Source organism: Anopheles nili, chromosome 2, assembly GCF_943737925.1.
Source record: "Anopheles nili chromosome 2, idAnoNiliSN_F5_01, whole genome shotgun sequence".
Classification (NCBI taxonomy): domain Eukaryota; kingdom Metazoa; phylum Arthropoda; class Insecta; order Diptera; family Culicidae; genus Anopheles; species Anopheles nili.
In genome coordinates, this window is record NC_071291.1 from 27,220,157 (window position 1) to 27,246,666 (window position 26,510).

General features: G+C 53.9%; 1 protein-coding gene across 1 annotated transcript; it reads left to right on the forward strand.

The window, feature by feature from the left end:
- Positions 1–1,638: 1,638 nt before the first annotated feature.
- Positions 1,639–26,510, forward strand: LOC128720604 (histone-lysine N-methyltransferase SETD1A-like). The gene is made up of 4 exons (XM_053814286.1): positions 1,639–2,348; positions 2,433–3,935; positions 3,978–4,250; positions 24,819–26,510. Exons 1-4 carry the CDS (start codon positions 2,189–2,191, stop codon positions 26,336–26,338), a joined length of 3,456 nt encoding a protein of 1,151 aa, XP_053670261.1. The 5' UTR covers positions 1,639–2,188; the 3' UTR covers positions 26,339–26,510.

Consider the following 26,510-nt stretch of genomic DNA (forward strand, 5'->3'; position numbering starts at 1 on the left):
AAAATTCTTTTTCTATTCTAAAATCAACAGATTTTACCATACAAACAAGAAATATTATACCTACTTTGACAATCCGGCTGACATTCTATTTCTTCCACATATCTAAAGTCAATGTGTCAATTCGCTTGACAAGAGCCTACCTGCTCTCCGTACCCATTAGCGCTAAACCGTGGGCCAAACCAGAACCAAAACAAAACATAACCAACAAATGCACCACAGGACTCAGAGAGGACGAAGGTCTGCGGTGAAGGTGCCGCGTTTTCAAGTACGTAAAAGGGGCAACCCTCGGACGGGGGCTTCTTTCCGGTGTTGGTTTCCCGCGTGCACAACAGTGAGTGAGTTCCTGTGAGTATCCTGCGAGCATCGAAAGGCGATGGAAACAACGAACGGAAAAAAGAAACCGACAACCCATTCCGGCGGTCTGCCGGAACCGGGGTTGCTGTTCCGGTCGCGTTACACGGTCCCCTTTGGTAGCTCGAAGGCACACACACACACACACTCCCAAAGACCGGTTCGCGGACGTACAAAGGCGCGTTGTCCCGGGAACGTGTGGGGTCGCGATAATCGGGCCCATTTTTGTGGCCCTTTCAGGGGCAAGGTGCGAACCAGCAGATGTGATGCCAGTGATAGTAAGCGGAACACCGCGGGGGGGCAGTGATGAAACGCAAAGGGCGCGTCTCCCGAGAGGGGCCCCCAAGATGGTGACGGTTGACGCGTTGGTCGCTGATAAGAAAAACGTGTGACAGCCGCGACCCGCCAGTGACCGACCGGAGCTTTACCGTCTCCGGCTAGTGTGTGTATGTGTGTCCGTTTGTGTGCATGTGCATGTGCGACAAGACAACCGGGGACAACCGGACCGAAACGGCCACACGACACAGGGGGCGCGTTTGGTGTTTTTCGTTTGCGTTGCTTCGGATCCGTCATTTGGCCTGCGTGCGGCGTAATTCCGTTCCGTGTCCGTGGCCACGTTGGGTTTGTGTATGAGTTGGCCGCACGCACACACACACACGCTACAGCTCATCGTCAGCCGTGGCTGGCCTTTTAGCCAGGCAGGCAGGCAGGCAGGCAGGCTGGTGCGGATGTGCGGGCGGTACTAACCGACCGTGTGAATCCGACCGGCCGACCGGGGGTGCGAGTGTGTGCGAGCGAGCGAGAACACGATGGACGGCCGCGTGCGAGCGAGATAGCGTGAGCAATGGTGACCGGCGGAACCCGTGGCTGTTGCGGTGTGGCCTTCGGTTTCGTTCTCCTCGCTTCACGTTCGTCGTCGTCGTCGTCGTCGCCCTCGTCCGTTTGTCGAGGCCATCGGGGCGTCATCGTCGTCGCCATGGTGGTGAGATGGGTGCGGGGATTCCGGTCAGACACGGGGGAAGGGAGGGGGTGTGAGACCGACCCCATTCCACCCGCGGGTGCCCCCTTGTGGCCGGGTGTGGTTGTATGCGTGCCGGATCCGTGCCAGCGTTTATCGCTCGTACAGGCGGACGGGCTCCGTTCCTTAATCTGGTGGGTGGTGGGGGGGGGGGGGGGTGGAGGGTGGCGTAAGAGGAAGGGGTGAAGGGCAGTCGGGGACGGTGACGGGTGGCGTTCGAACGCGGGCGAATTATTTATCGTTGAGCCACCGGCGGTCGAATCCCGGGGACCAAACCATCGCTGCGTGTTGTGGGACGGGCATGAGTGTGAATGAAGAGGGGTGAGAGAGAGAGAGAGAGAGAAAAAACACACGCACGCAATCCAGCTTCCTCCGCAAAACGGTTGGATTTCGGTTCATCGTAAAAAACCCCAACGTGAGGCTCTTTCGATTGCGGGTTCAAAAAAAAAACAAAAAGAGAAAAACAAAAGCCCCAAAGTGCAAGTGAAAGTAATCAACCCGCAATCCTCCCGTTCCAGGTTTTGTTCCAATGTGTGTGAGTGTGTGGTGTGATTAAAGGAGAGAGGGAGAGGAAAAAAAACCCAAAAATAAAGTGAATAAATCAAACATAGCCTACTAAAGCAACACCCAGCATTCATACTGCCTTCGGTGTGCGTGAAGTGTGTCTGTGTGTTTCCTTAGTAACCGTCGAGGAGGGGTGAGGGTGTGTGGTGCCAGACGGGGTGTAGCTAGGGCGTAGGGCACAAACCCCTTGTGTGTGTGTGTGCTCGCACATATAAACCAGCGGCCCGAGGCGGACAGGAAGCGCACACATAAACAATGGCCGAATCTCAACATTCAACACCATCACCGGAGGAACCACGACGAGTTGCTGCTGATTCCCTGCCGGCCGCCTCAACACCCAACAACAGCAACGACAACAACGACGACGACGAAGACCCTTCAACGGCCCTCCAGCAAGGGTTGGCAGCAGCAACAACAACACCAACAACAACAACCACCCCAGCAGCAACACCACCACCACCCCAACCGGTGAGGGATGAAAAACCGCTGGCATCGAAAGAAGAACCGGTGGAACCAGCAGAGCAACCCGTGCTGGTGGCGGAGGTGGTGAAGGGTGAAGACACGCTGACGAGTGAAGGGGAGCGCCAGGAGGAGTCACAGAAGGCGCCACCATCACCGTCGTCGTCGTCGTCGTCGTCGTCGTCGGTAACCAAGGAGCAAGCAGCAGCAGCAGCAGCAGCAGTAGCCGATGGTGATGAAGCTGACGTTAGTGCAACTGCTGCTGACGTGGCTGTTGCTGCCGCTGATGGTGATGAGCGTCACGATGAACCAAAGATGGCGCTGGCGATGGGTGCGAACGAGCAGGCTGAGGGTAGGAAACGTTCGCAGGATCAGAGTAGGCGCAGTACCAGCAGACGGAGCAGTAGCAGCAGCACCAGTAGCAGCACTAGTAGCAGCAGTAACAGCAGCAGTAGTTCCAACAGTTCCAGCAGCAGTTCCAGCAGCAGTGGCAATAGCACGAGCGTGGCTGCGAATAGTAGCAGTAGTAACGGCGAGGATTGTGAGGGAGCTAGTGCGGCGAAGAAGCTGAAGCTGGAGGCCGGGATGGAAGAGGTAGCTGGGGGTGGAGGTGACGGAGCGCAAGCAGAAGAAGTTGCGTCCTCCGGCAGAAGGTTGTCGGTTGAGGGGAACACAGCAGCTTCGGTGTCTTGTGGTGAGACGCAGGTGGAACCGGAACGCGAGCGGGAACCGGAAGCTGTGCAGATGGTGGAGCCGGTGGAAGAGGAAACGAAGCCAGCACCTTCCCTACCACCACCACCACCTGCGGGGAGCTCATCTTCACCAACACCTGCGCACGAGAGCTCGGTGAACGATGGGGAAGAGAAGGGCTGCGAGGAGGTGTCTGCACTGTTACCAGCACCTTCTCCACCACCTCCACCACCCACACCACCACCTCCTCCTCTTCCTCCATCAACGGTGCTACCACCACCCCCTCCCCCACCTCCGCCACCACCAGCACTCCCACCTCCAGCAGTTCCTGCACCACCGCCAGCGACGCGGCCAGTTCCGATCGGAAAAGTGCCAACGGTGGCGCCAGTTATCGAGAAACCGGATTCGGCCCGTCTGACGGCGGATCTGCAGAGTTGCCAACGCCAGCTAGCTGAGGTCCGCTCGAAGTACGACGTCACGCGCAAGGAGCTGCACGCAACGAAGCGCAAGCTGAAACGCCTCACGGTGCGTTTAAACGGACCGGGCACTGGTGGTACCGGGGCAGGCGGGGCAGCAGGTGGCACCACGGACAGCGGCTCACCGCACACGCTGGCCGGGCTGGGTTCATCGGATGAGGACCGCAACCGGAAGTGGCGCGAACCGATGATACTAGCGGCGATGAAGATCAAGGGCGCGATGGGCATTCAGGCGTACAAATCGCTCATCAAGGACGGTGAGCTGTTGCTGCCGAGTTTGCGTACCATCACGCGGTACCTGGAGTCCCTGCGGAAGTCGGGCAGTGCGGGGGCAGCGGTGGCGGCTGCCCTTGTGAGTGCGGGTGTGACTACGAAAGGTTCGCATGGGACTGCCGGGGGGCTGGAGCATGGTAGTAAAGGGCGCACGATGGAGTTGGACGAGGTGGCCGGTGAGGATGAGGAGGATGAGGAAGAGGAGGAGGAGTACGGGGAGGAGGATGAGGAGGAGGTGCGCCGGCGGGTGGAGCCGGGAGTGCGACGGAAGATGGCCAAATCGAATGGAGCAAGCGGACCGGCGCGAACGGTCGATCACAATCGGAACGAGCAGCGACGACTTCCGGGTTATCATGGGGCGGCGGATATGCAGCTTCCGGAAATTAAGACCGAACAGCAGGATCCTGTTAGCTTTACGGGTAAGTTTTTGAAGTGCATGGGGTTTATTCTTTTTGTTGGGAAAACCTGGGAGAAAGATCTCTGGGAGGATGGTTTCGTTTGAGCAAGCATTCAACCGTGAGCTGTAAACGCCAACCGGGTGGTCCTGTGGGGATTTCTTTGGCTCAGGTAGCAAGTAAACGTTTTGTTGTGGTTTTCTTCTGTTAAAACGAGTGAATGAACCTCCCATTAAGGGCTTCAAGTTACGCTCTTAGTGGATCTTTTACATAGTTCTCACAAAAGATCCTTTAAAAGGCGCGCTGTTTGAAGTCTCTGCTTTGTAGGTCGCTGAAAGATGATCCCTTGACTTCATCACATCCTTGTCGTGGTACGCGACGCGGTGTAGAATGAATCTACGTGCACCATTTGCCTTGCGTTGATCAACATCTGACTCTAACGGAGGCGAGAAGTTGAAACCGACCAAAAAGCTGCATGTTCCTGGTCAAATATCGATTTTCTCAAGCATTTTCCAACGTTCCCGAACGTCCCAAAACGTGCTCCATTCCGGATGGATGTCCCTCCGTAGGGTGACTCGTGAACCGGGGGTCCTTGTTATGCTTGATCCGCCCGCTAGATGGCGTTCATGACACAGGCCCGCTGGCACGCCCGAATACACCTTTGGTGATGTGTCCTGTGGTGGTTCTCCTCGCTCTAGGCTCTAGGTCTTCGGTGACTCCCTCACGCCGTGTGTCCAGTTTGGCAACGGAACGATGGGGGAAAAACTATCGACCTGAATGGGGTTCGACCCGAATAACGGAAGGTGTCCTTCCAACCGGCGATGATGGATGAGGGTGCGGTTCGAGTTTTGGGTCGAGTGGGATTTCGCCACCAGGGAGTGTTCCGTTCCGTACCGGGCCAGAGGACATTCAAGCGTCCTGTGTGTCTGAACGGATCAGAGCGAGATAGAGCGAGATAGAGCGAGATAGCGCGAGAGAGAGAGAGAGTCTCTCGTTTGATGCTAGGAACCGTTGACGCTGCCTGTGACGGGTCAGACTAAGGGCGTGGGTCGTTCCGGGTCTACCCAACCCATTTGTGTGTGCGTTTGCGTCTGTGTATGTCCCGTGCGGCCACAATGTCGTCCCTGGTGCTTTTCCGAGCTCAAGGCCCATCGGAAAAATGGGGGGGGGGGGGGGGGGGTTCGAGCCTTCAGTGAACGGTGCGTGTCCTGATGCCGTCCCGTGGCTTCTACATTCCCGGGTCCTCGGTGGGGGAGATTGATCCTGGGGTTGGTGAGGGCAGGTAGTGGAAAAGTGGGACCGACTGGGCGGCCAAGGGACGTCAGTAGCCCGGGGAGGGTTTTCGGGCGTATTTTTATGCGAGCAATCCTTCGAAAAGGGGCGCGCTTTTCCCGCGCTTAAAGGACGAGGGCGGCCATCCTGTCGATGGTTGGACCTTTTTCTCCCTTCCGGTTTGCGATCCTTTCCTTCCCCCCCCACCTCCTCTCCCTGTATTTTACAAGAACACGCAAGTGTGTGTGTGTGTGTGTGTTTGTTTCATCCCAAGCCAACGGGTGGTGGCGTTTTTATTCAAACCATCCCTTCTGGTGGACTCCTGGCCACGAGTTCGACCCTTTTTGACGCACAAAGCCACCGTGCACACACACACACACTCTCTCGTAAAATGCTGATCCCTTTTCCCGGAGTGGCTCCTTGCACGCACACACACACACACACAGGTCACAGGACACAGAGGGCTGTCTTGGGGCTTGAGTGTCCTTTTACCATGGTCCTGTGGCCAATTGGTGGGCGTAAAGTAAAAAAAAAGAAAGGACCACCGGAGGGGGTGTCCTTTTTCCTCACCAGACCCTTCTGCTAAAAACACCGATCGATGCGCGGAATCCGCATCCCCCCCCCCTCCCCCCTCATCCCTTCCGGAAAAGGACCCAACGTCTCGCACCCAACGACCGGATATCCCTTTTTTGCTAGGCCGAAATCCTTCGCCCACCGGCCATCATGCTTCCGGTTCCTAGCATCCTAGTGCCCTCGGGGTGTCGGATGGCGTTTGTGGAAGGGATCCCATTCGAATGTCCTTTCGTTGATGGGGAGAACAAGAGAGAAAGAGAGAGAGCGAGCGAGAAAGTCAGGCAGGATGGGCCAGGCAGGATCTCAAGATGTTGCTAATTTTTGATACCCCCACCCCAGAGGCTCCCTTTTAAAAATGGTACGAATTTGATGAGAACCAGGGCCATTGGCATTTGCCAGGGAGTCGCAGGACCACGAAACACAGGGTGATGGCGCCGTTTGACTGGCACAGGGTGTCTCCTAAACCAAAGGTTTCATCGTTGGTTGCGTTCCTTTTCTCTTGCAACCTGATCGCCGGAGGGTATTTGTGAGTAGGTGTGTGTGTGTGTGCGTGTTTTTTTGTTCTTCATTTTTCAATCCCCGCAACCCTCCTCTCCCTCCTCCTCCGTGACATGCCGCACACCCTCTTCTGGCCACCCAAACCCGAAGGATCCCGCTGGCTTCCTGGGGGGTTTAGAGACACACGGAGAAGGATCACGCGATGGTGGCCAAACACGATTGTTCCCCGTGTGGTTCCCCGCTCCCTTTCTCTCACTCCCCTCCTTCTCCTCTCCCTTGGGTCGATTCAACCAGCCCAGGGCTGCTGGTTGGGTTTTTGTGGCCGCTCTGAGGCCAAACACACATCCGCGGGACTTTTCGAACGTGGACCTTTCCTTTCGTGCCACTGGGTTTTTGGTCTCCCTCTATTTTAGCGCACCCCTGTTGGAGGGGTTTTCGTGCCGCTTGTACCCTTTTCCCTCGACCCCCGACTCCAGACCACGGGTTGCTGCCCTTCGTCCTAAAGAAACTGCGCCACGAACCAGCGTGAGATCGGCCAGTGTTCGCGGCCCAACGGTGGCCAACCCATGGCGAAAGGCCCACTCACTCTCTCTCTCTCGCTCTCTCTCGTTCACCACGACATCCTGGCTCCGGTGTAAAGGGCAGACGGGCCGTGTCCCCGTGGCGGCGCCCTCGACGTCGGTTGGCCGGGGTTTTTTTTTCTTTTCCACAGCACGTTTACCTCAATCCCGGGTTGGTGGGGTGATGTGGGAGGACAAGGGCACAAGCGAGAGAGAGAGGGAGAGAGCAAAAAAGGGACTCATCATCGTCGTCTTCCACGCGTTTGGCCCCTCGGTTTTGTCCCGGTTTTGGCTTCACCTTCGTTCGTTGGCAGAAGCAGAAAGGAGACAGCAACACTAAACCACACACACACGCGCACACACACACAAGGAGCCTGGGTTCGGTGCGCGTGCACCCGCCACGTTACGCGCCCTTCCGCTTTTACCGCTTGTTCGCGTCCCCTTTCTCTCTCTCTCGCTCGCTCTCGAGCTCCTTCTCCATTTGCACCTCGTCGCAGGCTCCTTTTTCGAAGGTACCCTATTCGCTCTCTCGCTCTCTCGCTCTCTCGCTCTTTTGATTCCCTTCGCTTCCTTGCAAACGCCTGTTGTTTTTTTTGCTTTCCTTTTCGCCGTCGCCGTCGTCGTCGTCGTCACGGCTCCCGACTCTTGGCCCTGGCCATTCCTACGCGCCCTCGAAGCGCCCTCGTCGAAACCTTCGCCCCTTGTGCACCCTCCCTTCTCTTTTCCCTGCGAATCGGCTCCGCGCTCCCTCATCACCCCCCCCCCCGGCGTTTCATCCTTCGAGTCCGGTGCCGGTGGTATTTCCTTTCTTTTCTTTCTTTTTTTCTACCATTTTTTTGCTGCTGCTGCTGATGCTGTTTGGCCCCGTGGCCGCGACTCAAAAAGACCGTCCTCGAGTTCACCGGCGGGCCATCCCTCGGTCTTGGGACGCACCTCCATCCTCGCGCACCACCAAAACCTTGCCGTCCTTCTAACCGAAAGGTTGTTTTCGAGGATTTTTTCATTAATTTTCCACCTTACCATCTACCATTCGGTTGGGTTCCAATATTCGACCCCGAACTTCGTGTGTGTGTGTGTGCGCCGGTTTTTTTATCCTCTTGGTTGCCTTTCGAGTTTAGAAGGCACCACCACCACCACCGTGAGGACCGGCTGGGTCAGAGGGTTTTAATGATGTGTCCTACGGTCGGGTTCGGCTCAGTTTTCTTCATGATTTTTTTATTATTATATTTTACCGCCCACCCCGCGCTCGTGGGCCGTTCCTCTCCCACCCACCGGTTTCGGCATCGCTCGACTATCACACAAAAAAGGATCCCCGTTAGCGAAGGCGGACCGTGGCTCATCTGGGAGGAAGGGGGAGGGTGATGGCGAGTGTCCTTAGTGCAGGATCCATGGTTCATGTTGCCCCGTCTTGTGGACCACGGATTGTATCCATCAGCCAACCCAACCCTCCCGGCCAAGCGGAGACGGCAGCAACTTGGGTAGATGTGGCACAAAGCGCTGGCTCCGTTGTGTCCTTTTGCGTCCTGAACCTTCCAGGCACCCGGGGTTCGATGGCTGCACGCTGCAGAAAGGTCACACCGAGGCTGGGGCATGCCGTTAGAACGAGACATTAAACGATAAGCCTACGAGAGAGAGAGAGAGAACGAGAGAGGATGAAGGAAAAACGATGAAAATGGAACCATTTGGCAGGACATCCGTCGTAAAAGTCATGTCTGGGGGCTGCGGTGGGGAGATTCTTGGAACTTTAGCGAGAAACTTTTCCATCAAAACTCCCCACCTCCGCACCCACCGGGCCAAGGACGAAGGTCCACGCCGGTGTTGTTTTGCATTATGCGATGTTTGGGTATCCGATGATGGGTTTTTTTTTTTTGTTTTTATTTTAACAGCCTCGGTACACTTTTTTTTCTCCATTTTGTTCCATCGAACGAAATGTTGCTCTACGATTATCCGACATTATTTGCCGTTCGTTTTTCAACGGACCACCAAATTTGATAACCAGTTTTTTAACCTCCTCCGCCTCCCCTGCTATCCATCATTTCTATCTATCCATCGGGTTGCGATTTGTTTGTTTATTCAATTTATATACCATCCCTTGAGCGGCTTGATATAAAAGGCACGTATTTTGTTTTATTTCTCCACGCTCCATCCTTGCTTGCGTTCTTCGCTTGCGTAACAACGCTCTTCAGCTTGCGGCAGGGATCGTGTGTTTGATCTTCTAAGGGCTTCAGGGCTCACGGATCCGCTGGTTCTCGGCTGGCCGAGTTCAACGTTTCGGTTGTGTCCTAGCAAATTGACTTGGTAATTTTTCTTCGAGCATCGTTCGCCTGTCTGAGAGGTGCAGATGGAAGACCTTCGTATTGCATTGCTGATGTAGAACTCGCAGGTCGTATCCGCTGATTCGTTGTTTCATTGAGCTAAATGCAAAAATTAGCTCATGATAACATTTAAAGTAAAGTTTGAAGATCAGCAAACTCCAGCAGGTGGTCGTAATTTTAAACTTACAACACGTTCCTTTTTCCCGATCGTGTTGTGAGCCTCAAACCTGCCATCACGTGCGTCCTTTATCGTCTCCTGGATACCGCAAGGACCGACAGGCGGCGGGACCGTTAGCGTAACCGGGTTCGTTGCTTGTGCCCTCGCAGGTTCCGCTGTGTAGAAATTCGACTCCACCATCTGTTGCACCGCTTTGAGAGAGAGACAGAGAGAAAGAGACAGTCCTTTGAGCAAGATTAGCTCTTCCCGCGGGCTTAAATTCTTTCCCGACGCTCTGCTCCAGCTGGACCGTATTTTTGGCTTCCTTTTTCTCGCCTTGTGTGCTGCCCATTCTCACCAACACCAACGGGCGACGGCTGGTGGTGTGGTAAGGATGTTCTTGAGTTACGTTCTCCAAAAACTCACCGACGCCGAGATGTTGCCCAAAGTTTGGTAATAATTTCGAGCCCCTCCTTTTCGGGGGACTTTTCGGGAAGGACCGAGAATTCATGCAGAATTAATGATGCCTTCGGGCGCGCCTAAATCTACAGCGGTGCGAATTACACAGACAAACACACACACATACACAGAGCGCCATACTGTTGATCCCCGGGGGAAATGCCATCGGAATAAGATGAGTCTAGGATACCAACACCAGGGCGCTGTTGGTAGCAGATGGTGCAGTAAAAATTCATCCCCTAACGGCAGGACCTTCGTCGTCGCCATCGTCGTCGTCTTTGGAGAAAAAGGTCTCCCAACATTTGGGGAGTATGGTGGGCGGGTACAGGTGCGTGGGTTGGTGGTTAGAATTTTAGAAGATTTTTCCGGATGCGTCTCGTACATTTAGAGGCTTCTTTGTCGAAGGGTAATTAAAAAGTACGCCCTGAATGTGTTGGGGAGATGAAAAATCAGATTTTTTTAGCATTCACATTTGTGCGCAGGGTAAAATAACGTGATGGGCATGTTTTTTGTTTAATTTTCTTTCAAAAAGTTGCCAACATTCCAGGAACTAATTCTTATTTGCAGCAGCGCGGGATGGTTTCGATGGAATTGGATATTTTACCAGCGAATATCTGATCGTTTTATTTGCACACACAGCGCATGCACAATTTTCCCATCACCCGAGGGGGTTCCATCTATTTCCGCGAGTTCTGTTGGGTTTGATGTACGAGTTTTTCCCCCCCAATTCGTGAAATATCGAGCCACAAAATGGTGGAATAAAAAGTATTTCCTCCCCGCCCCACGGGAAACGCCCAGCATGAATGAAGCTTGGGTTTTGCGTTGGTTGAAATAGTTCCCGATACGGCTGTACCGCGGGTGTGGTGATTTTATAATTACCCCAATGCGCAGCACTTTCCACGGGACGCAAGCTTTTTGCGCTTTGCCCAGCGCTGCTGGTCGGCGCATCCAGGGGGCGTGGCGTGTTGGGGGACTCGGGGCGATTTTCCCCGGCAGTAGATATTCGCTCCGGTTGTCGGTTGTATTTGATGTCCCGCGAAAATGCCAATGAAAACGTGCGGTGAGATCGCCCTCCCCCTCCTGGGCGATGGAAAATGTGGGGAAAATGTTCCACCCACATGGGGTCCTTTCACATGGGGTCCTTTCACATGGGACACATATGTTTGCGCGTGCTCAAGCTGCGATTATTTGCCGCACAAACCTCGGAAATGAAAATCAAAGCTACGTAATAGAAAATCCATCGATGGAACATGGCGTGAGTAAATTAATTCCGCTAAGGTCCTTTCTGTGGCATGATGTTTGCCAGGAAAAAGCTGCTGCAAATATGGCCACCAAAAATTCGCATCTCACCCGGTCAGGAGACCCTTCCCACAGGGTGTTCCGATTTCATTGCAGGGTCCGAGCCTAGGAATGTGATCTAAAAATAAATGCACCTTTTTCTGCGGACCATTTTTTTTGGTCCAATTTTTATCTCAACTTCCGACGAACCATTTTCCATTTCCCTTTTCAGCCCCTCCTACCGGGTGGGTGTAAAAATTACCGATAGCGACGACCCTAATGGTTTAGTACGCTGCTTAATTCCAAAGGGCTTTTTTTTTCGTTGGAAAAACGGGCTTTCGGGAAAATGTAGCATTTCATCTCACCCGCGTGAACTCTGCACTCGTTTTCCTCGCACCAATATCGCTCTCGCTCCATCTACACCGGTGATGCTAATCGCTTGAACCATCGCAATTCGCTACGATCGCGTGAAACCCGCTCCGTCCCGTTTCCTCGGTTCCCGGGCATTGATAATAATTATTCGCGATTCGTATTTTCACGTGCGTGTGTGGTTTTGTGTGGGTAGTTATTTTACTATCCAGGCAGGATGTGTATGGAGCTCGGCTGTTGTGAGCGGTGGAAAGAGCTGCAAGGATGCAAATTGATGTGAATACGAGAGAGGTGGTCTGTTTCGATTATATCACATAAAAAATGCTCTCGGGTTGCCCAGGTGGATGGCGGGGGAGATTTTCGAATGAAAGCGCTCGATTGATTCGGGAAACAATATGGCGCCCCGGGTGGGAGGCGATCCAACCTTCTCCGAAAGCGACAACGGGGTAAGCACACACAAAAAATAGCTGCAAAAAAAATGAAATAAAATCACAAAAATCGTCACTCAAATTAATGAAAATAACTATTCGCTCTGCGGGCCGTTGTGGAGCTTTTTGTTCTTTCGCTCTATCTCTGTCATTTTATACTCTCTCTCTCTCTCTCCTTTCCACAGCTTCCACGAGTCCTTTTGGGGGAGTGGAATAGAGGGGAAATTGGGTGTCCGGAAAATGGTTAGTTATGAGTCCAGGTCGCCTGTTATGGGACTCGTACGCGAGTTATTATAATGTACTTTTTATCGTCCTTGGTTCGCTAATTTATCACGCGATTTGCATCCCTTTCTTTCTTCTTTTCACGCGCGTTTTCCTCTTCCCCCCCCCCGGAGTTGGGGCTTATATGAATGTGGTTGCACTCTCTTTTGTGGCTTTTTTTTTGTTTCATTCTACCTCACATATGCGTGTGTGTGTGTGCTACCTTTTGTACAAAGCCACTTTTTTCGCTCTCCAGCCCTAGTCAGGTGTACCCTTCAGGGGGTGAGGGTTTGTTAATTAAAATAAATTCAAAAAAATACACCACAACAGCGTGGAACCGGCGGCAAAGGATGGCCCACCTCTCCCCCTCCCCCCCCCCCCCATCGAGACGGGCAACAAATTCCACGCTATTCGATTTCGCTGAAAATATTTAGTTTTAAACGCAGCGTGGGGGAGTAAAAAATTGCCCAACTGCTCCCCTGCTTCCCTGCAGCCTCCCGACAACACGCGCCATTTTGTTGCTGGCATTGTGGCCGCACGCGGGATTTGGGGCACTGTAATGGCCGCCACCGTGGTCCGTCCCCTGCTGGTCCTGCTCGGTCCTTCACGGTTTCTGCCCGGGAAACAAAGGCACAGGGCATGAGAGCAGACCCCGGGAAACCCGGCAATGGTGTGTGTGTGTGTGTGTGAGTGGGTGGGTGGGTGGGTGGATGTGCTGCAGCCGCCAGCTCCTGTTGGTCCTTTCTCCCTTCTACTCGTGGGTGTGTGTGTGGGTGGGTGTGCGTATGTCCCACACCCGGCCTTTCATTGTGTGTGTGGGTGAGTGTGCCCCGTCTCCGAACTGTTTCGATGTGTGGGTGGTGTGTGTTTGTGTGAGCACTCTCGTATGAAAGATTGCCACAACGGTGTCCCGGTGACAGGATCGAGAGAAAGAGATGGATATATGCGGTTGCGTGGGTGGGTGGGTGGGTGGGTGGGTGAGATGTTGGTCCCGCTGTGTTCCTGCTGCTCCTCGCTGCTACCAGGACTGGAACCCGGCTTTCCCAACCCACCCATCCACCCTCGAGGGATCCCTTCCTCGGGTGGTTTTTGGAGGGTACCGAAAATGGCGGCGCGCCATGTTTGTGTGCTGTTCTGCCGGATTTCGGTCCCTTCGTAAAATCGGGCCGCGACCGCGCGGTTGTCTCCCACCCTGATTTCTCCCCCTCTCGCTCCAGGAGGCGCAAAGCCACCGGAAAATCGATAAAATACCATCGACAGGCCGTGGCAAACCCGGGCGGCCACCAGCGGCGGAAGGGCGCTGCTCGGTGGGTGGCATTGGGTGGTGGGTGTTAGGTGGGGGGGGACCGAACGACAACCCATCGGAAAACCGTGGCACAGGGACGAATCGGAGGTGAGGGCGGAGGGGGGAGGGTGGTACGCTGATGCTGAGCGGGGGCGAAGGGAAACGCATGTTTCCTGCCGTCTTCCCCCCCCCCCCCTCGCTCCCCATTCTTGCTCCCGTTCGTCCTTTTACGCCGCACCCGTGAAAAGGGTCTCCAGGAGGTCTCGGGACGTTAGCTTTTCCGGTGGCGCACGTTCTGTTGCGTTGTTTTTTTTTTGCTTTGGCCTGACACCCACACCAAGACGCAAGACGCGGGTGTGGGTGCTTTTTGTTGAGCTCGAGCGGCTCATCCGTGTCTCCCGAAAACAAGCCACCGTTCTAAGCTTCGCGGTGTAATTATCCTGCGAATAGCGTGATAATTATGCCGTCAGTGGAAGCATACAACGACACAGCCAAGTGGGTGGTGGTGGGTGGGTGGGTGGCAGGGTGTTGTGCTGGTGTTCAGCTTAGCGAAACATGTGAGTAGTTAGATGCATTCGACCGGTTAAGATACCTGCCCTTATTTCTTCAGTTTGCACGGTCAATCGCAAAAGCTATTGCGAGACAATCGTTTACGTGGCAGAGTTGAGCGCTTCAGCTGGTCTTTTGAACCATTTTGGTTCTTGGGGTCTGTTCACAAGCAGCAACACTTCGCTTGAGAATCCGCTTCGAGATGACGGCGTGTCCCTTTGGATCCTTTCCGTTGATTTTTTCCTCATTGAAGTTCGGCCCTTTTGCCGATTTACCTTATTAAACGCTAAGCTGGTGCGGGTGCGATTGTAAAGACACTAATAATATTCGTCACTCGACCACTCGCCCTTCGGTTCTTTCGTCCTTTTGAGCCCGCGTCCTGGCTCCAGGCCTGCTCCGACCCCCAGGCGGGAGGCGAAGCATTCCGAAAAGGGACGACGGCCATTTTGTTGCCATTCCCGGGGCCATCGGCAGTATCGATCGGTTGCCGTCCTCCGTTTCACGCTCGACCCGGTGGCTCACACACCCGGGCCCGGGATCCTTCTTGTGGCCGTTTGCCCTGCGTGTATGTGTGCGAGCGTCCCTTTTTCCTTCGCCTTGGCCGCTTATCGGCACAAGGGGAAACAGGCTGTGGCCGAACGGTGTTGGGTCGGTGACTAGGGACGATGACGACGACGACGACGACGACGACGTTGCTGCCACCACCACCACCACCACCATCGTCGCCGAACCCCCGGAGTCGACCTCGACCCTTCGTGTTGGTCCTTTCTGTTCGGTCCCTTCTCGTCCTTCGACAGTTTCGATGTAATAAGCGTGGCGGGCACGGTGGGTGAGTGGGTGGTTGTGACCGGCGGGGGGTTTTTCTTTACCTTTTTTTTCTGTCTGTGTGCGTGTGTGCGCGCGCCATTGCGTCCATTCCCAGCCCACGGGGCCCCGGGGCTGTGGCCAACTTTATCCCCTTACTGAGCGAAGGAAGGCGCTGCTTTTCCAACCACCCAACCACCCACCCACCCGGCTGGTTGTGGCAGGGACGAGCGCGCGCGCGTCTGTGTCCTGCCTCCCTCTTGGGTTTCCTTCCTCCGCATCCGTGCCTTCTGTCGTCCTCCGGGGGCTCTCCGGGGTTTTTGTGCTCAAGCGATTGCGATGCGGGGGAAGGGACGCTCGCGGCGCCCCGTGGAAACCCGGTGTGGAAAAGGTGCGCGGCGAGAGTGGTTGCGAGCGGGGATGTTGGGAAAACTTTGCAACAGAGGGGGATGACTGCGCTCAAGGGCCATGTGATGGGCGCCGAGAGGGGCGGCGGGGAGAGATTACCTTTTTCGTGGGAGTGAACCGAGGGAGTGAGCTACGGTGGGGTGGTGTAGGGGGTAGGGTGTGTGGGAGGTAGGTAGGGAGGACTGTGCCGCCGGTGTGTTTCTTCGGAGGGCGAAAAAGCGTAATGGCGCAGGACCGGCCCTGGCCAGCATCCGGTAGAGTCGAGGGAGGGGTTGGGTGGGAGGGGGGGGGGGGAGAAGAGAGAGAGGGAGAGAGAGCGGGGGGTTCGTTCGGTGTGCGGTATGCGGGGAGAGGGGAGCGACAAGGGGAAGAAATGGTTGGTGGCAAGTCCCTTTTCCAGCTTCCGAGCGTTTTCTTCGCCACCAACACACACACACATCCACACAGACGAGGCAACGCCAGGAGGAGCATAATATTCGTTGGTCGATCCCCCGCCGCATCCAATCCCCCATTGCCCCATTACCCCGTTGCCATCGACCCCCTACGTGTCCTCGTTCATGCCGGCAGAACGCGACCCTGCGAAGGAAGCGATGGTTTTTCTTTTCACCGTGCGTGCGTGTGGGAGTGTTTTCTCGAGACTCATCGAAGCAATTTTTTGTTTGTATCCTTCACCCAAACAAAATGGACGTTCTTTTGCAGGGAAGCGATGAAAGAAAAGTGGTCGAAGCGCATAGGCGAGTTTTTTAAGCCCTCCGATCCTTTGCGATCGTGCCGAAGGATTGATGCTCTAACGGCGAATAAGAGTGTCCATTCGAGGGTGAAGGGATCGTTTAAGGGTTGGAAATTGTATCCATGAGATTGTAGCAAAAAAAAAACACTTCTCTCTCTCACTCTGGATTGTGGTTTTCTGTGGGCTTTTCCGACACTCAGTTCCATTGGGCAAACGGGGGACTCCTACAAAAATCCTCACACTAGAGCCCTTTTTTTTCGGACACTCCAGCCGGACGCTTCAGCTCACGCAACTACCACATGTAGGTCATTGTGGTGGATGGCGCAAACTGACGCAAAAAAAAAGGTGAAAAGCAAAAAAGAAACAAACTCTCCACCGCGAACTGCTGTTACATTTTGGCCATGGTCATGTCTACGAAATGTCCGCTCGATCGACGTTCAAGTTGGCGTTGTGCACCGAGCAGGTCAGCTTCACATCGCTCTCGCTCGCTCGCTCCCGTAGCCACCCTTGCAGTCTGTCGCATCCGTTCCGGACGTTTGCCCCGTTGTGCGCTGGCCGTGGGATGACCAAATCATGGCCATCTGTTGCCACATCGGTGGTGCCAGGAAGCCATCGTCGAGCCCCAGCGGCCATTTTGTTGCTTTGGAGCGCGCCATGTTCATGTGCCTTTGTGTGAGTGTGTGAGCGTCGGCACACCAATTGGGGTACCTTTCTTTTCGGGTCTCATGGGAGCTGGTTTTAGGTCACACAGGACCTTATGGTGGAATCATGACGTTCCAGCAGGTTTCTTTCGTGGTTTGTTTCACTCTTTCGTTCGATTTTTCGGAGTGATGAAGCTCACCAGCGTTTGTAGGCATCGTGTCAGATCGAAAGGATCTGCCTTTTGAAGACGGACAAAGCCCACCGAGAAGGTGTTCCGATCCCTGCTTAAAGCTCTTCGTAGCTTAAGAAGTGAGGATGTTGACAGCAACGCTCCTGCGACCGGAAGTTGCACACGCACGCGCTTTCTATCCCTGTCTGGGGAGGAGGGTAGTGTTTTAGCATCCTCGTTTTTCTTGCTTTTTGGGCTTTGTTTGAGATGTTTGTGATCCAACAGAGGACCGTAAACAAGACACCGTGAGCGTTGCAAGTTATTTAAGCTTATACGATGGCAACTACCTGCTTGAGATGGATCTGCCTCATTCATTGTATTTGTGCACTAGCGGTGGTGGGAAATTGGGTGATGTTCCTCTTGGAGGCTGTGGAGGAGGAGAACTCATTAGAAATACCGCGAATCGACGACAGGAAAGGGGTGGACAGTTATCGGGAAATAATATTTTGATGACCGCGATGAGGTTGGTGAGGGGCGTCAGGTAGGGAAGGGGAGGGGGGATGCATGATATTGTGCACCGAAAAACCGATACTATCAACCACCGGCGATGGAGCGGCACCTGTGTTGAGTGGCAGAAGGGAAGGGGGTGGGAGGGGGGGGGACTATATAGAAATAACTCGTCGAACTGCTGCTCCACTATGCTGCTGGTGCGGGAAGGCTGGAGGCTGGGGTGCGGACGTGAGCTGGTGTGTGGGATTTAAATGCGCTGGGAGGAATAAACCCACCCCCACTGGGCCACCGACCCACCCACCAACCACCCCCACGGGGGTGATCAGGTAAATGATGCACACCAACGCATTCGACGCTGCTGTCCTTATATAAAGGACTCCTCTATGGGACCTCTCGCCCATTCCCCTGCGTCTTTTCCCACCGATCCGTCATGCACCCCCTCAGTTTGTGTGTGTGGATTGGGGTGAGTGTGGGGTGATGGGCAATATCCCATATATCCTTGTAAATATGGTTCATGTAGAATGGTGGAATTTGAAATTTGATTGCTCCGTGTCTGTGTATGTGTGTGCGCGTGGTGAAGCGGGGGAGGGGGGGTTGGAGGGGGGGAGGGGTTTCGTGTGCAGCAGGAATATAAATTAATGATGGCGGCATGGGAAGGATTTTTTTTTTACTTCAATCCAATCGCACAACCCGAGCCACTGTCCTGTGCCAATGACTAGTTTTTGTACAGTGGAGTGGGGAGCATGTTGCACCCCTCCCACCGCTCCCTACCACAGGGTGTCCTTTGGCATACATACGAGCGTACACACACTTCGAAACGTACGCGGGTGTGTGAGTAGGATTTGATGAAAAGCCGGAAAGGGTGGCGTGCGAATTAATTGAATGCGTTCTGCTCAGCGTTGGTGTGCATTTTGAGCCCCCATTTTGGTGGGATTCGGGAATATTCATTTGTGCTTGTGTATGTGTGTTAGTGTGATTTCGATTAATTTGTTCTTTATTGGGATCGGATGCTGCAACCAAATGTTCCCCCAGGAGTAGGGCCTCCGGAGTTTGCGAGGACAAAACCCAGCATGAGCCCATCAGGAGCGACGTGGGTGTGGTTGTTGTTGTCCTGGGGTGACGGGGCTGTCCTATTTTGAATACCTATTCGGGGTTTGAACCGACGCGCATTCCATTTTGTGGAATTTCCGTTGCCGTGGAAATTAGCTGGAAATTTGCTGGGAAATAATTACTGCGTCACTGCATTAATAAGAATACGTGGAAATTTGTAGGGTTGGTTTTTTCACAAACAATTCTCAATCAATGCCCTGAAATGTAGAACAAAGACACGCATGTTGGCAATAACCAGTTGAATAGTAGGTACGTTATTTTAGCCTTTACATGCTTTTACGGGTCTGTCCCACGTAAATTTACTCTTTATGCAGGAGTGAGACACATCATCCCAAAATATTTCGTAGTTTTCCATTCGGCAAGCCAAGGGTTCGGTTTTTCTTTTTGACCCCTGCGTTGGCCAGTGGGTAGGCATATTTTTATCGGTTGTTTGTTTATCGGAAAAGCCGATGAACTATTGGAACAAAATCCCACTTTTTAATCAGGTTGGAGGATCCTTCCCTTTCATTTAGATCTAGGGTGATTTCGTTAGAGTGCCGAATATGCTTAGGTATACCTTTTAACGGATATAAGAAACCTCCAACACACGTTGCAGTGGCGTTTAATGGCACGTAATCAACATAATTTAACTAAATCAACGTCATCAACACGCGAAGTTCGATTATTCGTGACGGCAGCATTGATTGAACGCCCTTTTATCGCCCACTACTCGTCTCTTCGTTGACTTCGATGATGTACTAGATGCTTTGAATACGCTTCGTATCTTTGTTTGGAACTTTGTCGTTTGAGGAATTAGCATAGTTATCGAAAGGGATACGTATCGTGACGTTTCGGAGGAACCGCAAACGTTTGTTTATACGCAACATCTCCAGCCGGTTGTTTAGCTGTCAACGGCGTAGTATACCATTTTGAAACGTCATCCGCCATGGGGGCGCTAGTGTTCCCTGGGAGGGTCACGATCACGTTGTTGTCCTCCAGGATTGCTGGCCATTCCATCGATTAGAACCCATCCCCCTTTGGTCCATCGAACCGATGGATGAATCTCAACCAAAAAAAAAACAGCAAAACAGTATGGCTCCCCACGACAACCCTGCTGGAGAGCACCACATCTGCTGGACGTGCTGCGGCCATGTCTCTGTGTGTGCGACAACACGCGGGATGTTAATAGTGGCCACTTTCAACCGGTGCGCGAGAGTATAAGGGCCCCCAAAAGCAGCACGAGCCGCGCAAAACACACACGCACGTCTGTGTTGGTGATCGTGTCCCTCCCTTTGAGGGGGGCACACGCAGAACAGGTTGTGTGGCAGCTGGCACCGGTGCCGCGTCCAGGGGCTCCCGGACAGCTGGCCTCCATCGGCTGCGGGACAACCCCTCAATTACACACACACACACACACCCATACATACCCGCTCAAATGGGCGTTCGATCGCGAATATGGCCTCGACCGCGTGTACGCCACCCTGTGTGGTGATCTTCGGTGTGTCACCCTGTGTCCATGATGGCGGAGAGTCGTGTGGTGGTGGCCCCCTTCTCCCCCTTCCTCCCCTGGGTCTCGATCACCTTGCTGCCCCCTTCCCCTTGCCCTTATTACCACCAGGGCCGTCTGGAACCGACTGGACGGTGGTTGTTTTTTTTTTTTGCCTTCACTGGGAGCGAGACCTACCACCACCACCAGCAGCAGCAGTGGGCGCCGTTCACGCTCTTGTGGCGTGTTTCGTCGTCATCTCGAGCCATCGAGACCTCGCAAACGCCTATAAGCGCCATCGTGTGTGACGGTTACAAATGGATTTTCGCGATCGCTTGGGGTGGCTTTAGGGATTGTATTTTGTTTTTTTTTTGCTTGCCGTTCCGTGCGCAATTCCCGCCGGGGTTTATACCGATCGTGGATTTCGGTTTCAGAACGATCCCTTCTACCACCCTCCCCCCACTCCCCGGACACCCCTTTGTCGTCCTTCTCGACGTTGCCTCCGCTTCGGGACAACCTTTTTTCATCGAACCCGGCCCTCATTTTATCGCTTGTACACCTGAAAACCCCGCGAGGCCACAGACCGGCGGTTCCACGGATCCTCGATCGCGGCGCCGTGTCCGTGTGTGTGTATCCGCCGGGTGGCCCAGCTGTGGACCAAGCGGCATTCGAGCTGCTGACGCAGCTGCTGCGTGTGGTTTATTTTTCCCATACACTTTTTTTGTGTGTGCTCTCCTCACACTTTGTCCACGGGCTCTCTCTCTCTCTCTCTCACACTCACGCACGATCGTTCTGTGGCCAGGCGATCGACCGGCGTGTGCGAGAGACGCGATCTGTCCCGCGTTTCGGTTGGCTCACTCTCGCGCACACGCACTCACGCGCTTGATCGCACTCGCGAGTGATCGCACTGTGTGCGTCGGGGCGTGTGTGTATGCGGGCGCGCGCGCGCCTTTCGAGCCTCCTGTCCGCCGTCCGCCCATATGTTCCCGTGTCCCTGGCCACCGTGGGGTTCCGTGTTGCCGCCATCGTCACCGCCGCCATTGATCGGGTCGTGGCCCGCATCCGGTCGCGGATGATGTGTGGTTGTGTGTGGCGATGCCGCCGCTTTGTCCGTTCCATTGAGACACCGTGCCCCGTTGGTGGATGTCGCTGGGGGTTGGCCTTTGAACGGGCCCCGATCTGGTCCCCGGTGGCGCGCGACCGATGGCAATGGATACGTACACCGGTGTTTGTGCCTGTGTGTGTGTGTGTGCTTTGGTGGTGTGTGGGGCTGTCGTCGATCGATCGGTTGATGGTCACAGCGCCTTCGTAGCACCTGACTGGTTTTTGGGATATTATGTTGCTAGCCGTGTGCCTTTTTTTTTCTAAAGTACGATCTCCAGACCACTATTTGCGATCGTCCGGCGGTATTTTATACCCAACCATCGTTGGATGTTCTAAATCGTTTTTGTACGCGCTGGGGAAGGACATTGTACATTGCGGGATGGTTCTTAAACTCGATCGTCCTTAGAAGGTTGATATGGTTGCTATGGCAGTGTCGCCGGGTTATTATAAGATCCTTGAAACACGAACATTATTCCGAGTCGAACGATATCCTGATATTGTCATTTGAAATACATGGTTTGTGGAATTTATCTGGTGAACCTTTAATTTTTCCCTTTAAATGTCACTTTTAAAATCACTCCCTCCCTTCGAATGGACGATGCCTAATGCAGCATTTACAAAGCAATTAGGCACTTAATCAGGGTGCCTTCATTGTCCGTTTTACGTGCATTTCAAATTAATTTGAAAATGAATGAAAAAGAAAGAATGGCGCAAGGAACATGTCCTTTATTTCTGTGCATTTTTTAATTTTAAATTTTCCATTTGATCCCACTTGAAGCCTATCGTAAGGTACGAATCGGTGCTTATCTGGTGCCCAGAGAGGCCAAATAACGCGACTCAAAGTGAAGGTGATCAAACCGACGAAACCCGCAACTTCTTAGGTTCAGATTTTGAAGTTGCCTTTTTTTTTGTCAGTCCTACACAAAATTCCAACTCCCAGCAATCTCTCGATCTGATCATCAGCTTAACGCCCAAGACCTGAGCAGTGTTTTCGGGGTCGAAAATTGGGCTTTGAGTGTCGCCTCATGAAACCTTTTGCAACCTACCTGCGCACCTTAGGGGACCCTTTGCTCAGTAGAACTGCTTATTGCCACCGCCAGGAAGAAGACCACATCCCAAAAGAAGCAAAGCATTTGGCCACTCGCGTGTGGCACCAGGTCCGACCGTCACGGTCGTGTAGATGTGGCAAAATTCGGCCCGCCGAGCCCGCCGCACTCGCTGTGTGTCAACGGTGTTATTTTTAGTGCCACGACCTGTCACTTTTGTGCACCACCAAGTCGCCCGCATGACACAAACCCGTTTTTTGGCCGCAGGGTGCATGCACCAAAGGGGGGAATTGGCCACTCGTTTTCTGGTCTTCTTCGATGGGGTTTTTTTGTTCCTCCTTCTGAGCACCTTTTGCTGCTAACCCCCGTGCTGCGTTCGAGCCTTTCGGGGTGGGAAAAATCGCCACCGGCTCTGGGGTGAGCTTAAGAGCATTATGCGTAACTTGATCGTGGCTGGAAACGTGCGGTCTCATTAGTGCTCACATCCGGCCAGTAGATGGCAACCCTCTGGCCTTGCCGGAAACTCCTGTGTCGCTTTCGAAGGACCAGTGGTCTGGTTCGGCACGGCTTTGGCCATTTATTTCCCCGGGCTTTCGAACGTTCGAAAATGTCAACCGGCATCTTGTGGCATTTTGGGAAAATGATCACCTTCAAAATGGTGACAGAGTTGACCCAGGGTCGTAGTAGCCCGTCAGCAACCTCCTGGATGGGTGGCTGAAACGCTGGAGATCGCTGTCAAGGTTCGAGCGGATTTTTCGTTCTCTCTCGTGCTCTCGGTACCCTTCGGTGGCGTGAAGGTCGCAAACTCATCGGTAGCGAATGGCGGAGTTGAAGCATTAGGGGTAGGTTTTTTGGTACCACACGCAAGACATTCCCCCATCGGTCTTGGTGGTGGTGATGGTGGTCCCAGACCATCGTTTTGTCCACAAGAAGCACCCTCTAGCGTTGGAACGTGGCATGTGCTAAACCCTGGGAAAGAGGTTGCCTTTGGTAGCAGCTTAGCAAATGTTATCATTCATGGTGGCTCCAATAAACCCTCCCGACGCTGGATGATGATGCTTATCTGATGCGTTAGCTTCCAGCTATTGGAGGGTGTCCGAGAGAGACCTGCCTAGTCATCTTTGGTTTCTCGCCAGAATCAGGACTCACACCGAGCCGCTAAGGCTGCGTACTACAAAAGCGTACTCTAGTGGATGAGCTCCACTTTCGAAGGACACCTCAGCGATGTCCTCCAAACGGTCAGACGATCGGGGAAGTCGAGTAAAAAAAGAAAACATTTCACGCCCGATGCCGCAACACCACCAAGGTGGCTCTGAATCCGGTGGAGCTTCTTTTCTCGGTTCAACCAAATTCGAGAGGGTGTCTTTTTTGTGTGTCTTGCCACGTTGACCGCGTAATGTCGGAGGCCTCACCATCGAGACCGCGACCGCCTTGTGTGTCGGTTTGGGTTTTCTTATCGCGCCACGGCGACGGACAAACCAACCCGATTCACTGGCAGGGGCGATTACATCATCACCAGCGGTTGGTACCGGCGATGACCACGCGGTGGTGCCCCTTCATCGAAAACGCCCTTCACTCACCGACGGCTTCTCCTCTGTTGGCCCTGTCCCGTGGCCCCCTCACCACCGTGTGCGACCTCGATGACGACGACAACAGCGGGCGGGCCACGTCGAAAGGCAACTTGCGTCGCGTTGTCAACGTAGGGGAAGACCTGGCAATGGGACGGTTGGCGCCTTGGGGACCGCTTTCCGATCCCCTGGTACTCCTTGCAGGGCACACCCCAACCAACGGCAGCGATGTGGGCAAATTTTGGGCCACACGACGTCGACGAAACGACCATCTCCTCGGGTGCGATACGACGATTAAGCGGTTTGATTGGTGTTCGATTTAACCGCGATCGAATGCGAACGATCGCGCAGCAACAACCACCCCACGGAGAGCCTTGCGTGCGCGAGGCGAAGGAGTCCGTGTCCGGCGATTGTCGAAAATAACGCGAGGAAGGAGAGTGGAAAACAAATAAACAAGAAGGAACGACGCGGGGAAAAATAACCCCCGAGAACCTTTTTTTGAGATCTCGATCGAGAGCGCCCGTGAACACGAGATATGCGAGGCGATCTTCTTCGTGTGGTGTGTGTTTTCTGTTTTTTTTTCTGTCTCTGAAAGCTGGCCTGGTTCTTGATTAAAAAAAAAGCTTAAATCACATTCAAACACACACATGAACGAACACTCCGTCCGTGTATGCAAATCCACCCAAATGGTGCGTGCGCCCGTGCGAGGATACACTTTTGGGGTGGAATATTTATTCCATGCAACCGGTTTTTGGGGGTGAAAAGCGATAAAGAACGGGCCCTGGTGGGTAGGATCCGCGTGTCCCTCCCGGAGCGTGATTTGTAAAAAAAAACAAACGTTATCGAAGTCCGGGGTTGTGGTTCTCCGTTGAGTGTAGGAACAACATCTCTCTACAAACTTTTGCTACTTATCAGCCTCTTTAAAGACTTCCTATAAAGTGTATAAAGAGACCGAACTCCATTCGAAGGATAATGAATAACTCCAACCACACGTCTAATGTTCTCTAACGTTTCTTATGCCTTCTTTTGCAGCGTCTCCCGACATAAACTATTATCAACAAACCGCAGATGACGATGACGAGGACGAGGATGGTTACCAGAATGCGGCCTCACTGCTAGCCGGATGTCGATACGGTTCGACCGGCGGAATGAACGGAGAAGACGGTGGCTACGCGTACGGCCAATCTGGCCAACAACAGCAAACACTGTCTCAGGCGCAAATCGAATTCCTCAAATCGATGGTGGGCTTCCGGAAGAAGTGGACACCGTACGAACTGCGGACGTGCAACGAGATCCGGCGTATCATCGGCAGCCGGGAGTACGATTCGTTGCGCAAAAACGACGGCATGCCACTGCCGAGCGTGAAAACGTTGCGCAAGTACCGACACGCAGCTCATCTGCCGGATGGTATCGACGTGATGGGCCGGAAACGGAAGAACCACGAGCTTGAGGATTCACCTCCACTGTCGGCCACAGGTCAGCAGCAGCACCGGTCAGAAACACGACCCAGAGGAACCGCCAGGCTCCTTTTCCCATTCGGCAACGACTCCGACAAGGAGCAACTCAAACCGGAACATGGCAGTGGGCCCTTTGACGTGGGTGTGCTGACACTGCCACAGATCAGCTTCCTACAGACGCTGACCATGAACACGAAGGGCTTTTCCGACTACGAGTTGCAGCGATCGCTAGAGTTGAAGAACGAGCTGGGAAGCGGGAACTATGAGGCGTTGCGTAAGCAGGAGTTTCTTAACATTCCTACGCTCGCGATGTTGACGCGATACGAGCAGGATAATGGGCTCGAGGATTTGTCGCGGTTGATGAGCGCTGGTGGCCGTCAAGCGCATGGACCGGTGGCGGACGACGATGACGTGCGGCGGAAGCGACTGAAGCGCCGTGAGGAAGACGCCGCCAGTGAGCAGGAACGTCGAGCTCGGGAATTGCAGGAACAGCAAGGGCGCGAGCAGCAACAGCAGCAGGAGCAAGAACAGCAAAGGCAGCTTGAGCTGTACAATCGGTTGACGCAGGCGGATCCTTCGCGCCATCCGTTGTTCGATAGTATCGCGGGAGATGCATCCCCAACGGAGGGTGCGGATCCGGCAGCGACGGCGGCAGCCCTTGCGGCAGCGATGGCTGCGGCAGCGGCGGCAGGATTGCATCCTTCCCAGCTGGAGCACCTGAATGGGAGTGCGACAGCAGGGGATGATTCGTCGTTGAGCATTTTCGAACATCATTCGATCTTCGACAAGGATACGCCGTCGTTCGACATGAGCAAGTTGTCGCCGGCGCACGTCGAGTTTCTTAACACACTGCCGGAGAACCCGAAGCGATGGACGCAGGAGATGATCAATTCGGCGCTTGACATTAAGAACGAGATCGGTACGCGGGATTATGAGATCCTGCGCCGGCAGGGTATCCCGTTGCCGGCCGCTCGGACGCTCCGTCGTCACAAGGACATTCGGAATAAGGCGGACCGGGCGATGAGCGAGACGGGTGAAATCTTGCCGGCGGGAGGAGGTGTGGCCACTGCGGGTGTCGTTGGTGGCAGTGGTTAAATGCAGCGTGGATGTGTGTGCGCGTGTGTGATGCGATCCCGTTCATCCTTTCACTCTCTATATCCTTTCGATTTTCCCGGACCGCTTGAGTGGTGGATTTCCGGGAGACGACTAAGTAAATGTACCTGTGCCAGATATGTTTTTTTTCTTAAACAATTAGTTGCATCGAATA